The sequence below is a fragment of the Bufo bufo genome, chromosome 4 (genome assembly GCF_905171765.1).
Source record: "Bufo bufo chromosome 4, aBufBuf1.1, whole genome shotgun sequence".
In the NCBI taxonomy this organism is placed as follows: domain Eukaryota; kingdom Metazoa; phylum Chordata; class Amphibia; order Anura; family Bufonidae; genus Bufo; species Bufo bufo.
Window position 1 is genome coordinate 616,560,186 of NC_053392.1, and position 16,378 is coordinate 616,576,563.

A 16,378-nucleotide genomic window follows, 5' to 3' on the forward strand; every position below is an offset into this window, starting at 1 on the left:
CCAAGATGGGTAGAGGATCACCAATTACCACAATGTTGCGCAGAAAGATAGTGGAGCAATATCAGAAAGGTGTTACCCAGCGAAAAATTGCAAAGACTTTGCATCTATCATCATCAACTGTGCATAACATCATCCGAAGATTCAGAGAATCTGGAACAATCTCTGTGTGTAAGGGTCAAGGCCATAAAACCATACTGGATGCCCGTGATCTCCGGGCCCTTAAACGACACTGCACCACAAACAGGAATGCTACTGTAAAGGAAATCACAGAATGGGCTCAGGAATACTTCCAGAAACCATTGTCAGTGAACACAATCCACCGTGCCATCCGCCATTGCCAGCTGAAACTCTACAGTGCAAAGAAGAAGCCATTTCTAAGCAAGATCCACAAGCTCAGGCGTTTTCACTGGGCCAGGGATCATTTAAAATTGAGTGTGGCAAAATGGAAGACTGTTCTGTGGTCAGACGAGTCACGATTCGAAGTTCTTTTTGGAAATCTGGGACGCCATGTCATCCGGACCAAAGAGGACAAGGACAACCCAAGTTGTTATCAACGCTCAGTTCAGAAGCCTGCATCTCTGATGGTATGGGGTTGCATGAGTTCATGTGGCATGGGCAGCTTGCATGTCTGGAAAGGCACCATCAATGCAGAAAAATATATTCAGGTTCTAGAACAACATATGCTCCCATCCAGACGTCATCTCTTTCAGGGAAGACCCTGCATTTTTCAACAAGATAATGCCAGACCACATTCTGCATCAATCACAACATCATGGCTGCGTAGGAGAAGGATCCGGGTACTGAAATGGCCAGTCTGCAGTCCAGATCTTTCACCTATAGAGAACATTTGGCGCATCATAAAGAGGAAGGTGCAACAAAGAAGGCCCAAGACGATTGAACAGTTAGAGGCCTGTATTAGACAAGAATGGGAGAGCATTCCTATTTCTAAACTTGAGAAACTGGTCTCCTCGGTCCCCAGACGTCTGTTGAGTGTTGTAAGAAGAAGGGGAGATGCCACACAGTGGTGAAAATGGCCTTGTCCCAACTTTTTGGGGATTTGTTGACACCATGAAATTCTGATTCAACATATTTTTCCCTTAAAATGGTACATTTTCTCAGTTTAAACTTTTGTTCCGTGATTTATGTTCTATTCTGAATAAAATATTAGAAGTTGGCACCTCCACATCATTGCATTCAGTTTTTATTCACGATTTGTATAGTGTCCCAACTTTTTTGGAATCCGGTTTGTATCTTTCTATCTATTTTTGCATATATCTATGTATACGCATATCTATTTATCAAGCTTCTAATATATTTCTAACGACATATCTTTCTATCTAGTGATCTATCTATAACACGGCTATCTATCAAACATCTATTTATCTTTCTATCTAACTGTCTATCTTTCCACTATCTTTCTATCTATCTATCTATCACATATCTATTTATCTAACAATTTATCTATCAACAATCTAAATATCTGCCAATTTATTTATCTAGCTTCTAATATCTATCTAACAGTCTATCTTTCTATCTATCTTTCTAAGAATTCACAGCTAAGACAATATCCCGTCAGAGGGAATAATAACCACAGGTGGTATATATGTATAGTTAATGTAATCACAGGGTACAACCTGTTATAAAACGTAGCCTTTAATATAATTTACATATAAAATAACAAACTCCCACAGACAAACATAGAAAAAGAACAAAAAAGAAAGAAGATGTCACCATGACATATATGGGATAATACTGTAATACTCAGTGGCATTAGTCAATGATAGGCAGGGTAGACTGTCGTTGATTTGGGCCTGTTCCTGTATGTTGCCCTATACTCAGCAGCCCTGCCTATAAATGGAATGGTCACCCTGATAAGGACGATCCCGTATTCTGGAACTTCCTGGTAGGCCCTAGGCTGACCCTATGATGTTGGTAAGTCCCTAGATGGAGGCCTAGTCTAAGTACACAGAACAAAAAATAAAATTACAGTATAGAGAGCAATGGACCACCCGCAACCGGATGCTGTCTCTGTAGGTGGGGAATTGCTCGAGATGTTACGTCATGCATGGTACAAAGACAATCACGTTCGTGATTCTCTATATATATATATATATATATATATATTTTTTTTTTATAATATATATCATCAAGTGAAAGATATCTATGTGTAATATTCACACACCAAGATGCCGTACACATTTATACATACAGATGTGTTGTCAAAATATATATACACAATTGGCGCCAAAAGACTGCCTCCTGACTTGGTGGCATACAATCAGGCGCCAAAGTCCCAACGTGTTTCACCCTTATTGATTGCCGGGTTCCTCAGGGGATGTTTTTAGTACAATGCTGTTTTTTGGCATCAGTAATTAGTATGGAGTAGCAAAGCAGTCAGCCAAGCCCTCAATTATGATAACATAGTTTGGCTAGTTATTTTAAGTAGCCTGATCAATCCAGTATAATGACATAGTTTGGCTAGTTATTTTAAATAGCCTGATAAATCCAATATTTAAATAGCTAAACAAGTCAGATATAAAGACCATATTTAAGGGCCATAAGTGGCACCAAATGTGTTAATCACTCACCATTGGGAGTACAGTGCAAGGAAATATCACCCGTAAGGAGTACAGATTCCCGGACAGATATCAGAGCACATGCAGATAGATAATCCCAATATAAATCATTTAAGTGAGGACCTCTGAAGACAATCACATATGTAATATGACATGTGTAATATTAAACAAGTAACAAGATACTACTTGCGTCTCCGGACCCAGCCTGGACGATCCCAAACTGTCCGCAGGATTAGCAGTGTAGCCACTGCCACTCCAGCCGTGGCCCGTGTGCAATAAGTAATGGTGCCTCACTGGTCCTGGTCACAGATAGATAGATAGATAGATAGATAGATAGAAAGATAGATAATAGATAGAAAGAAAGATAGAAAGACAGCCAGTTAGATAGAAAGATACATTTGTTAGATAAATGGATAGATAGAAAGATAGATAATAGATAGAAAGAAAGATAGAAAGACAGCCAGTTAGATAGAAAGATACATTTGTTAGATAAATGGATAGATAGAAAGATAGATAATAGATAGAAAGAAAGAAAGATAGAAAGAAAGATAGAAAAACAGCCAGTTAGATAGAAAGATAAATAGATGTTTGATAGATAGAAATGTAAATAGATAGATGTTTGATAGATAGCCATGTTATAGTAGCTAGATGGTTAGAAATAGATAGAAAGATAGATAGCTAAATGGATAAATTGTTAGATAGATTGATAGGTAGACAGATAGATAAAATATTTATCTATTGAAACGTTAGATTGGGATAGATAGATATACGGATAAATTGATCACTTTGACATTTTTACAGCATATTGTACAACATTTTTGAAAATTTGTATTGTGTAAACATTTTAAATGAATACAACTTTGCAACATTGCGGTGTGTATTGCCACAGAGTGGTGGGGATGATTGGCACAGAGAAATACTAAGGTGTGTATTGACACATAGTGTTGGGGGTTGGTTGTGTAGGATATGTCTTAGGACATCTGTGACAGTGCACAACAGTATATAAATGTAATATCAAGCAATATAAAATTTTAATATCAAGCGCTATAAATTTAATATCAAGCAATATAAATATAGATAGCTGGAAAGATAGACTATAGATAAGTAGATAGAAAGATAGATAGATCATTGATAGATAGAAAACAGGTAGATGGATAGATAGACTATAGATAGGTAGATAGAAAGATAGATAGCTAATTAATTGATAGATAGATAGAAGGATAGATAGAATTTAGATAGATAGGGTATATGGATGTATAGATACATAGATAGATAACAGATAGCTGGATAGATAAATAGTTGGATAGATAAATGGATAGATACCAGATAGATGATAGATAGACAGTTGTCTGGATAAAATGGATTGATAGATAAATGAATAGATAGATAGATAACAGATAGATGGAAAGATAGACTATAGATAGGTAGATAGAAAGATAGATAGATAATTGATAGATAGAAGGATAGATAGATAAATTGATAGATATACTTTAGATAGATGGGGTATATGGCTGTATAGATACATAGATAGATAGATAGATAAATGGAAATATAGATAGATAACAGATAGATGGAAAGATAGACTATAGATAGGTAGATAGAAAGATAGATAGATAATTGATAGATAGATAGATAGATGGAAAGATAGACTATAGATAGGTAGATAGAAAGATAGATAGATAGATAGATAATTGATAGGTAGATAAATTTATATAGATAGAATTTAGATAGATGGGGTATATGGCTGTATAGATAGATAGATAGATAGATAGATGGAAAGATAGACTATAGATAAGTAGATAGATAGAAAACAGATAGATGGATAGATAGACTATAGATAGGTAGATAGAAAGATAGATAGATAATAGATAGATGGGGTATATGGATGTATAGATACATAGATAGATAACAGATAGCTGGATAGAAAGATAGATAAATGGATAGATACTAGATAGATAGATAGATAGATAGATAGACAGTTGTCTGGATAAAATGGATTGCTAGATAGATAACAGATAGATGGATAGATACACTATAGATAGGTAGATAGAAAGATAATTGATACATAGATAGAAGGATGTATGATGAACTAACCCTTTTGTTTACAAATATCAGGTTTATCGAGGGTTAGATGTCAAAATCTGTTGTAGGAAGCTCTCAAACCTCAACATCCTGCTTACAGTAGGCTTTTGTCTTCATTTGTAAACTGCCGGGCATTAGCAATAATCTGAGAAGGATGTCTGGGAGGCTAATATCAAGCACTATACATTTAATATCAAGCAATATAAATTTAATATCAAGTAATATAAATTTAATATCAAGCACTATACATTTTAATATCAAACACTATAAATTTAATATCAAGCAATATAAACTTAATATCAAGCAATATAAATTTAATATCAAGCAATATAAACTTAATATCAAGCAATATAAATTTAATATCAAGCAATATAAAAGGGGCGGGGGTATCTGTATAAAAGGGGGCATGGTACCTGTCACTTTGCAGTTTGACGAAACATATACCCTCTTACTACTAATATCATTACAAAAAGGTGATATAATATTTAAAGGGGACAGAACCAATCAGTACTTAATTATGTATGGAAAATACACATTCAACACAGTCTTTTAAAAAAAATAAAAAATTTATCTTACTGTCTGATATCATTGGCGGTGTTGTACTGCAGGCACACTGCCACCAACCATATAGCCAGGACTGTAAGTGAAAAAATTAAAGGGGTTGTGCAGCAATATATATTGATAATCTATCCTCAGGATAGGTCATCAATATCAGATTGGCAGAAGTACGACAGCCGGCACCACCACTGATCAGCTGTTTGAAGAGGACGCAGCTGCAAGTGAAAGGAGAGAGTACCTGTCATTACACTGCGACGCCTAAACTTTCAAGATGACAGGCAGTATAATGAAGAAAAGCAGCACTCCTCTACAAACAGCTTATTAGCGAGGGTACCGGGTGTCAGACCCCTGCCAATCTGATATTAATGACCTATTCTGACGATCAATAATATATATTGCTGCATAACCCCTTTATGAAAGTGATGGCATTCTGGTCTATTATATGAAATAGGCTAGGGTACTGATCGGTGACATTGGTTCAGAGTTAGATATGACAAATACACAGATAATGATTAGATATCGATCGGCTCCCGGTTTTGGCGCTCTCAGATGCAATTGTCACATTTGACCACAGCATCTGGGAGAGCTAAAACTGGGAGCCGCGCGCTTCCCGGACTGGTCCACCGTCCCCTGGCTGAGATCAAGGAAGGAGTCCCAGAATAGTAATAGGCCCGAGCCTTCACAAGGCTCCCAGGTCAATTACTAGTATATTCCAATGCTGGCCTGCAGGAGCCAGCATTGCATTGGAATATATTGAATCTTGTATATGTATAAATATCCATTACGGAATACAAGTGGCAATTTAATGATTGATTGTTATAGTTACTTTGGGTGATTAAAAAAAGTTTGAAGAAAGTTAGAAAAAATATAAAGAGATTTTAAATTCAAATCACCCACTTCCCTTAGAATAAAAAAAGTAATCAATAAAAAAATGAAACATCATCACCATCACCACGTCCAAAAACGCACGTACTATTAAAATAATACAAATACAGTGCAAATAACACCTAATAATAACAATAACACCCCATGGGTCCATATACTACAGGTTTATAACTGAGGCCTATCGTATCATGTGACCTTTACTCAGAAACAGCATTTACCCTCCAGTCTTTTTGTGATTGTTTCTTTCCATATTGTGTCACATTGTACCGGTGTCAAGGAAGATGATGAATATATTGGGGCACTATTCCCATTAATAAAGACATTTACAGTCAAATGAGATTTATGAAAGGTTCTTACCATTCACGGACACTGATCCGGGTTTTTTGAGCTCACTCGTCGTTCCACCTGAACTTTCCTGCAGTAAAGATCCCACATTAAAGACATGAGAAAACAGAAAACTATACTCATGAACATGAACCTTTCTGCCCTGAAGAAGAAGGATCTCCTCACGTGGTGATCAGACAGGATCAACATTCAGACAAGTATCTTACACATATGAAATGTGACATTATTCTGCATGAAATGACCTGATCCTATCCTGGAGAGGACGCTGTGCTCATCACCTCCAGTTCTTACATTATTGTATGGTAAAAAGCCTGTCATTGCTTCTGGAAACTGAACCTTATATCCACTTGCTCTTGTCCTTTGTGGTGACCTGATTCTAGATAAGAATGAAATAATCTTTTGCAAAAGCAGGAAGATTCTGTACCTGATGAGTCAGTCACTGACTGTTAATACATGACAGTATCTGCTGTTGATGCAGCTGACTGGCATTGTGCTGTCATTTAGTCTATGACTTACATCTACTCTGCAGGACTTTACTTTTACCCACATTGAATCTCAGTTGCCAAGTGGATGTCCAAACAGGAGAACATTTAATGCAATCTTTTATGACACAAGAAACCATTTGTAGCCAACAACAAGATGGAATGGAGCCTACAGTATACTCCACTGCTGCTGGGGTTCCGGCATATGAGGAAGCAAAGAAAATTAGCTGCGGAAGCAGCAAAGAGCGATGGCCCCAAGGTAACCCAGAATGTCTGTAAGTGACAGTGTGTGTGTACTCTATATACTGTATAAATCCCATGCAGCTTAAGGATCTTCTAATGTCACAGGGTCACAAGACATTCTCAAGTGACGTGATTCTGAAGCAGGTGCAGGCTTATGTGGCAGGAAGACCCTTTCATACACTTAGGAGAAGTTTGTCCCAGAGCTGTTTTGAAGCACAAATTTGTGTGTGGAGAGATGGCAAAAGATGGCGAACTGTGTACTGGGGTTGGGGGAGATGTCCACCTGCCATTTCTAGTTTTGCCCCTGACAACAGTCTGTAGAGGATAGGTAGAAACATCAGCTGCACTTACTTGATAACCCAATGGGACATTGTGCTTTTCCTGTGGACAGTCCTGGTAATACAGAGGACTGGGACATCTCTCTGGTGGATTTCTCTGACTGGATCCATCTGTAGAAAATACACACAGCAACTGAATACATTGTCTATATGTGATGATCAGATTATGGGGAATCTGACTGTCAGAACAGTTCTCATCTCTACAGTCATGAAACGGATCCTCTTACTCTGTGATTTGAGGGACTGGTGATTCTCCATCATGACGTCCTTGTACTTATCCTTATGTTCTTCTAAATACTCCCACTCCTCCATGGAGAAATAGACAGTGACATCCTGACACCTTACAGGAACCTGACAACACAAGGATAGTCATTACTAGACCCCTCCCTTGGCATTATTGTATAATGTCCCAGCATTCCCAGCAGCGCTCACCTCTCCGCTCAGTAGCTCAGTGATCCTGGTGGTAAGTTCTAGGATCTTCTGCTCATGTATCAAGGAATGAGGTGGAGGCTCGGTGATGGGGCTCTGGGTCCTGCTCCATCCTCCTGACACACGGGGTGTCACACACTCACCAGACGACTTCTTCACTACTGTGTAATCCTGTGTATGGGGATACGCCAATCACTACAGAGATTCTAAGAATCCTTCACCTTTCCAGACATTTCCCTGTTTTATTAATAGAGATAAGAGTGATGTCATGTGAAACTCTCACCTCTCCAGTTATCAAGGAGATCATCTCCAGGGTGAGGTCTAATATCCTTGTAGCCATGTGTTTTCTGTCCTTGTACATATCCTTTTGTTCTTCTAAATACTCCCACTCCTCCATGGAGAAATAGATAGCAACATCCTGACACCTTATAGCAACCTGACAACACAAGGATACAGTCATTACCATACGCCTCCCTTGGCATTATTGTATAATGTCCCAGCATACCCAGCAGCACTCACCTCTCCGCTCAGCAGCTCAGTGGTCCTGGTGGTAAGTTCTAGGATCTTCTGCTCATGTATCAGGGAATGAGGTGGAGGCTCGGTGATGGGGCTCTGGGTCCTGCTCAATCCTCCTGACACACGGGGTGTGACACACTCACCAGATGACTTCTTCACTACTGTGTAATCCTGTGTATGGGCAGATGCCGATCACTACAGAGATTCTAAGAATCCTTCACCTTTCCAGTCATTTTTCTGTTTTATTACTAGTGTAGGAAGGCGCAAGGGGCCATCATTGATGGAAGGTATGTGTCACCGAGATTCCTGGCCTCGGTGAGGTAAGAGCCGGTAGTTTGAAGTGTCAGCTGCAGCTAGTGCTGATTGACACTATTATTTGAAAGAATGGCTGTAAAGCCGATCTGGGCTGGCTATTATTGGGAGTAGCCAAAGTGCTGGGTGGGTGGCTGCTCCCCACGCTCCAGGCTGGGTCTTTATTGGCCTATATAAACCGAGCCAGCAGTCTCAGCTGGGTGTGTTTTATCCTTAATCTGACAGAGAAGCTGTGGAGACTCTGTTTTGGTATCTGTGAATTGGTGTGCTAAAGGATTGGAAGCTGCATTCTGGAAAACAGGCACCTAAAGCCTGCTGTGGACTGCTAGGGGAAAGACTGCTAACCAGGGGAAGATTTTGTTCTATGGACATTGCATGGTGTGAACAAATACCAAGACTGTGAACGGTCATTTTGTGTTTCCTTATGTGTGAATAAACACTGAACTGTTTAAGTTAAAGACTTTGTGATTTCCTCTATACTGCATCCGCTAGCCTGTCAACCAGAGCAAAACCCCACAATTGGTATCGGATGTGGGCAAACGCAGTGAGGAAAGCCTGATGGCCGAAAAGTTTTTTGTTTTTCCCAGGCACAAGTGCATGTCCTATAATAAACAGGCAAGGTTACGACCCGTGTCACCTGACAAAATGGAGGCGGTCGTGAAAGCCCTCGTGTAGGCTAACTTGCAGCAGCAGGAGGCTAACAAGCAGCAGCAGGAAACTAACCAGCTGCTATTACAACATGTAATGGCGTTGCAAGCGGCCGGAGTATCCCAGAACGTCCACGATGCTCGGAAAGCTGTCTGTGCGGCGATCCCTAAGATGTCCCCCTTAGATGACATCGAGTCCTATCTGGCAATGTTTGAAAAGGTGGCCATGAGGGAAAAGTTACCCCGAGACCAGTGGGCTGAGGTTGTCGTTCCGTCTCTGGCGTCTTGACCCCAGCAAGTGTATTTTGTTCTTCCCAATGATCAAGCGGCCGACTACCCGACCGTAAAAGGTGAGATCCTGGCGAGTCTGGGGTGAATGTATTGGTCCGGGCTCAGCGGGTGCACCAGTGGGAATTTAACTTGGCTGAACCCGCCAGACCACAATATTATGACCTGCTACACCGGTTGCAGAAATGGCTGCAGCCTGACATATTGACTCCCACTGCAATGCTGGACCGTCTGTTGGCGGATGTGCATTTATGGGGACATAAAAGACTATCCCACCGCCCAGGTCTCTCTGTCAACGGTAGTTGGCAGTTGAGAATGGCTGGTTGGGCTGAAACGCGTCCTGTTATTACTTTGTTAGTTAAAATAAAACAATACAACTGATTGAAAACTAGAACGTCTGCTGGGACCTTTTTGGATTTTATCTGGGGATTGCCCCTTCCCGTGCAGCGTGAAAAGGATTGTGAGCTGTTACTTCTGCTTCTTTATCAATGGTGGCCGGCAGGTGGACTCATAAGGTGGCCGTCGCCACAAAGTTACCGTATGAACTAATAATTGGGAGAGACTTCCCCGGTTTCCCGGCACTGTGGCCGGATACGAAAGTTACCGATACCCGTGAGACAGATGTAACCCTAGCAGTGTGGCCCGGCTTAGGGGGGGGACCAGAACCATGGGAACCTGAGTCCGAAGGGCCAGCGGTAGGGGTGACCGCCGCTTTGGTGGAAGAGGGGGAAACAACACCGCTAAGTGTGATGGTGGGAGACAGGGAGGACTTGCCGCCAGGTCCGGACTAGCCGACCTCAATGTCTACGGGGATAATTTTGGTACTGCACAACATCAGGACCCAACCCTATCCCGAGCCTGGGAAAATGTATTAATAATAGATGGGGAACCACAACAACTTGGAGCAGAGTCAGTGTTTCCCCATTTTGTGGTTCATCAAGAGATGATGTATCGAGTAAACCAGCTGTGAGGTGAATCCATTTAACAGTTGGTGGTGCCCAAGGCTTATCACAAACTCGTGTTAGAGTTAGCCCACCAGCATGTTCTCGGGGGTCATCTGGGAATGCAAAAAACACAGGACCGGATTCTACAGCGGTTTCTACAGTCTTGCCCAACCTGCTAGATAACGAGCCCCCAGCCACATTTCCATAGTCCTCTGGTACCCCTCCAGATTATCGAGGTCCCATTCGACCGAATCGCTATGGATCTCGTAGTCCCGGTACCAAAGTCTGCTAGAAGACACCAACACATACTCGGAGGCACTCGGAGGCGGTGCCACTGCGGCATACATCAGGCAATATCATAGCTAAGGAGTGAATGGATATGTTTTCTCGCGTGTGTCTGCCTAAGGAGGTTCTGACTGACCAAGGGACCCTGTTTATGTCCAAGGTCATGAGGGAATTCTGTAAGTTGCTCCACATAACACAGCTATGAACATCCGTGTATCATCCGCAAACGGATGGCCTAGTAGAGAGGTTTAATCAAACATTTAAAAATATGCTAAAAAGAGTGGTCTCTAAGGATGGGAGGGACTGGGACCTTCTTCTACCCTATGTCATGTTTGCAGTGCGAGAGGTGACCCTGGTCTCTACTGGGTTCTCGCCCTTCGAACTGCTATACAGAAGACACCCTCGCGGTATGTTGGACGTGGCCAAAGAGGTGTGGGAACAACAACCCACACCTCACAGACGTGTTGTTGAGTACGTCACCCAGATGCAAGGACGGATGGAAACAGTAGCATATGGAGGCAGCGCAACGAGCCCAGAGTAGGATCTATAATCAGCAGGCTCGGGTCCGGACCTTTAACCCCGGTGATGGGGTATTGGTTCTGGTACCAACCGTAGACAGTAAGTTCCTAGCTAGGTGTCAGGGGCACTATGAGGTGCTTGAAAAAATTGGAGAGGTAGATTACAAGGTACACCAGCCAGGGAGGTGAAAGCCGGAGCAGGTGTACCATGTGAATCTGCTCAAACCCCGGAAAGATAGGGAAACCGGTATGGAAGACAGCCCACGACCAGGGTTCCTAGGGGAGGCGGTTTCGGCCCCTCTGTCTGAAGCAAGATAAGCGGCTGCCACAGTGAAAATTGCTGACAGGTTAGGCCAAGCCCGGTATTTTTTTGTGTTGAACCTCACCAAAGGGTACTGGCAGGTACCCTTGACGGAGGCTGCCAAGGAAAAAACGGCTTTCATCACGCCAGAGAGGATGTATCAGTACAAGGTATTACCATTTGATCTACATGGCGCTCCTGCTACGTTTTAAAGGCTAATGGACATTGTACTCCGTCCACATCGTCGGTACGCTTCGGCGTACCTGGACGATATCGTTATCCACAGCACCGACTGGGAAAGTCACCTACCTAAAGTACACGCTGTAGTGGACTCCTTTAGGAAGACTGGCTTAACCGCTAATCCAAAAAAGTGCGAGATAGGGTTAGAAGAGACCAAGTACCAAGTAATTGGGCGCGGAATTATCAAACCTCAGGTGAACAAAATTTAGGCAATTAGGAATTGGCCACTACTGGTCACTACTCGGCAAGTAAAGTCGTTCCTGGGTATGGTGGGGTACTATATGAGGTTTGTCCCAAATTTTGCTACAGTCGCCGCACCATTGACAAGCCTTTTGAAGGGATGCTCAGTGGAATGAGCAGGCGGAAAAGGCTTTCTCCGCTTTGAAGTCTGCTCTGTGTGGGTCCCCGGTATTGGTGACGCCTGACTTCAAGAGGGAGTTTGTGGTACAGACCGATGCCTCTGAAGTAGGCCTCGGAGCTGTACTCTCTCAGGACATCAATGGGGAGGAACATCCTGTTGTTTTCTTGAGCCGAAAGCTTACCCCAGCCAAGACTAGGTACAGCATAGTGGAGAGAGTGTGCCTGGCCATCAAGTGGGGACTCGAGTCTCTCCGCTATTATCTGTTGGGGAGAAAGTTCCGTCTGTTGACCGACCACTCCCCTCTCAAGTGGATGAGCCAGGCCAAAGAGAGAAATGCTCGGGTCACCAGGTGGTTTTTGTGATTACAAAACTTTAATTTTCCGTGGAACAAAGGGCAGGCAGGTTACAGGGAAACACAGATGCCCTGTCCCGGGTACACTGTCTGGCGGGTGTTCACATCCTCAGGGTTGAACAAATGGGGGAGGTATGTAGAAAGGCGCAAGGGGCCGTCATTGACTGAAGGTATGTCTCACTGAGGTTCCTGGCCTCGGTGAGGTAAGAGCCGGTAGTTTTAAGTGTCAACACTATTATTTGTTAGAATGGCTGTAAAGCAGATCTGGGCCGGCTCTTTCGGGGAGTATAAACCCAGCCAGCAGTCTCAGCTGGGTCTGGTTGATCCTCCAAAAAAAAAAAAAAATGTGGAATGCCCCACCAAAACCGGAAGTGACGTCATTTCCTCATCCCGCCCGGACACATGTGCTCCTAATGGATACACAATATGGATGGGTATAAATAGCCCATACCTATCATTGTATGCTCCATATGATTTTACTTATACATTGCTCCTGAGGAAGGGGGTATCTACGCAGCCCCCAAAACGCGTTGAGCCTTGATTCAATAAAAGGAATATTCCAGAAGCCCCTCGTGTGGTGACTGCAGTTTGTTCCTGCGACTCTACAAGCGATCCTGGCCGGGGGAGTTTAGCCTTTGGGTGTTTTATGCTTATCCCTCAGACTATCTCCCCCTGTGAAGTGAGTTACTTATATGTATAATTTTATTTATTTTATCCTTATTCATTTTATTTTATTTATTGATTTAAACCTATAATTGCAACCAGGACTAAGGTTCTTTAACCCCCTTTTTAACCACTGTACCTTTATTAACGCACGGCCGCCTTTCTACTCACGGATCATATACAGTACAGACCAAAAGTTTGGACACACCTTCTCATTCAAAGAGTTTTCTTTATTTTCATGACTATGAAAATTGTAGATTCACACTGAAGGCATCAAAACTATGAATTAACACATGTGGAATTATATACATAACAAACAAGTGTGAAACAACAGAAAATATGTCATATTCTAGGTTCTTCAAAGTAGCCACCTTTTGCTTTGATTACTGCTTTGCACACTCTTGGCATTCTCTTTATGAGCTTCAAGAGGTAGTCACCTGGAATGGTTTTCACTTCACAGGTGTGCCCTGTCAGGTTTAATAAGTGGGATTTCTTGCCTTATAAATGGGGTTGGGACCATCAGTTGCGTTGAGGAGAAGTCAGGTGGATACACAGCTGTAAAGAAAAACGAGTGGCCATCATTACTTTAAGAAATGAAGGTCAGTCAGTCAGCCGAAAAATTGGGAAAACTTTGAAATTAAGGGCTATTTGACCATGAAGGAGAGTGATGGGGTGCTGCGCCAGATGACCTGGCCTCAACAGTCACCGGACCTGAACCCAATCGAGATGGTTTGGGGTGAGCTGGACCGCAGAGTTAAGGCAAAAGGACCAACAAGTGCTAAGCATCTCTGGGAACTCCTTCAAGACTGTTGGAAGACCATTTCAGGTGACTACCTCTTGAAGCTCATCAAGAGAATGCCAAGAGTGTGCAAAGCAGTAATCAAAGCAAAAGGTGGCTACTTTGAAGAACCTTGAAAATGACATATTTTCAGTTGTTTCACACTTGTTTGTTATGTATATAATTCCACATGTGTTAATTCATAGTTTTGATGCCTTCATAGTCATGAAAATAAAGAAAACTCTTTGAATGAGAAGGTGTGTCCAAACTTTTGGTCTGTACTGTATATATTTTAAATAATCACTCTAGACAGTTCTAGATCCTTTTATACCATCCTATCATACTCCATTTCACACAGGTGATTGGCGCCGACATTGTGGCTGGTTTATTTTCTTGTTTTTTTCCCACTTGCTGTCATGCAATAGGGAGTGGGGAAGAGGAAGTGCACCCACTAGCTGCCACCCACGCCTCTGTCCCTGCCTACTTACACTACCCGTCCTAGGCGACGGGGCGTAACTGGGCGATGGTCCCTAACCTCTATAAGTGCAGAGAGGCAGAGCGGACAGAGACAGAATATAGCCAGGCAGAAGCAGTAGGAGGGAACCCTGCAGATAGATCCGAAGTCACGTAAAGTGTCAGGAGCAATACTGAAATGCCAGGGTTCAACACTAATGTAGGCGAGCAGGGGTAACAAGGATGGTAAACAAACACGCCTAGGGTCAAACCAGGATGTCACGTCAGTACACAAGGAACAGCAAGGATGGGTCAGAGTACAAGCCAAGGGTCAAACCTGGAGGTAACATCAGTACACAAGGAATAGCAAGGATGGGTCAGAGTACAAGCCGAGGGTCAAACCTGGAGGTCACGTCAGTACACAAGGGCAGGCGAGGTCGGGTCAGGAACAAAAGCCAAGGGTCAAAGCACGGAGTAATAGCAGATACGCACAGGACCAAAATTGCAGGCAACCTGTGGCCAGCAGGCTGCCTGTATAAATAGTGAAAGGCTAAGGTCATGTGACGTGGCCAGCGTCACATGACCCGCTCAGACACAGAAGCCGAGCACCGAGTGGCCAGCTCGGTGCTCAGCCTGATACTGTTGCCAGGGGAACGGAGGACGCTGACCACACAGACAGCAGGAGTGCAGTCGGGTCCGCTCAGCCCCCTGTTACCTGGGAGACGGGGACGCAGCATGCGTCGCTGCTCAGGGAGAGAGGCAGGACGCTGGCAGCGCAGTGCAGGAAGATTGCATCGCCGGCGCCCTGTGACACTTACTTTGCCATTACTATATACAGCTATCCTTGCTGTGTATCCAGCCTACCACCGATCCGCTTCCCTACTCACTATAGATTTCTCTCTCCTCCCCGGTGGCGCCCGGTTGTTGTGTTTAAGACTACCTTTGGAGATAACATACAAGGGAAATCTAAGACTAACACTCTTTTTTGGGGGCATTCATTTCCCCTTCTCCTTCTATATGATCCTCCATCTGACAGGGAAGCTGTGGAGACTCTGTTTTGGGATCTGTGAATTGGTGTGCTAAGGGATTGGAAGCTGCTTGCTGGAAAACAGGCACCTAAAGCCTGCTGTGGACAGCTGGGGGAAAGACTGCTAACCAGGGGAAGATTTTGTTTTATGGACATTGCATGGTGTGAACAAACACCAAGACTGTGAACGGTCATCTTGTGTTTCATTATGTGTGAATAAACACTGAATTGTTTAAGTTAAAGACTTTGTGATTGCCTCTATACTGCCTCCGCTAGCCTGTCTACCAGAGCAAAACCCATCACTAGACATAAGAGAGATATCATGTGAGACTCTTACCTCTCCAGTTATCAAGGAGATGATCTCCAGGGTGAGGTCTAATATCTTTTTAGCCATGTGGTTTCTGTCCTTCTCCATCCTTGGTGGGTCATTGATAGAAAGGACCATTGTCTTTCAAAAGAAGAGCACTGAACGTAAAGAACCTGATGGAAACAAGTAAGTGCAGGTTAGCAGGCACCGAGGGATATATGAAGGCGGCATGGACTGCAGAGAGGGTCAGGCGTTAAGGGGTTAATAGTTTCAACCCACAGGCAGCTAGGTGAGGGTGGTATAGCCCGCAGGGGTGTTTTATGGCAGGAGTGGCAAAAGAACAGTGGTAAGGGTTACACACCCTCCTGATCCCCCTTCCTCAGCTCTGATTGGGTGTAGTAATGGCTGGAGCTGTGGGTTTTATAGGAATGTGAAAGGGGAGGGCCCG

General features: G+C 43.1%; 2 protein-coding genes across 2 annotated transcripts in view; both read right to left on the reverse strand.

The window, feature by feature from the left end:
* The window catches only part of LOC120999664 (oocyte zinc finger protein XlCOF6-like), a 2,208,135-nt gene that overhangs the window by 1,480,139 nt on the left and 711,618 nt on the right, over positions 1 to 16,378 (reverse strand). The gene's annotated exons all lie outside the window — the stretch shown is intronic.
* Positions 1 to 16,378, reverse strand: part of LOC120999659 (gastrula zinc finger protein XlCGF57.1-like) — a 225,612-nt gene that overhangs the window by 18,094 nt on the left and 191,140 nt on the right. Inside the window, exon 3 of the mRNA XM_040430658.1 lies at positions 6,459 to 6,516. Within this exon, the coding sequence (XP_040286592.1) occupies positions 6,459 to 6,516 (58 nt within the window). The remainder of the gene's footprint in view (positions 1 to 6,458; positions 6,517 to 16,378) is intronic.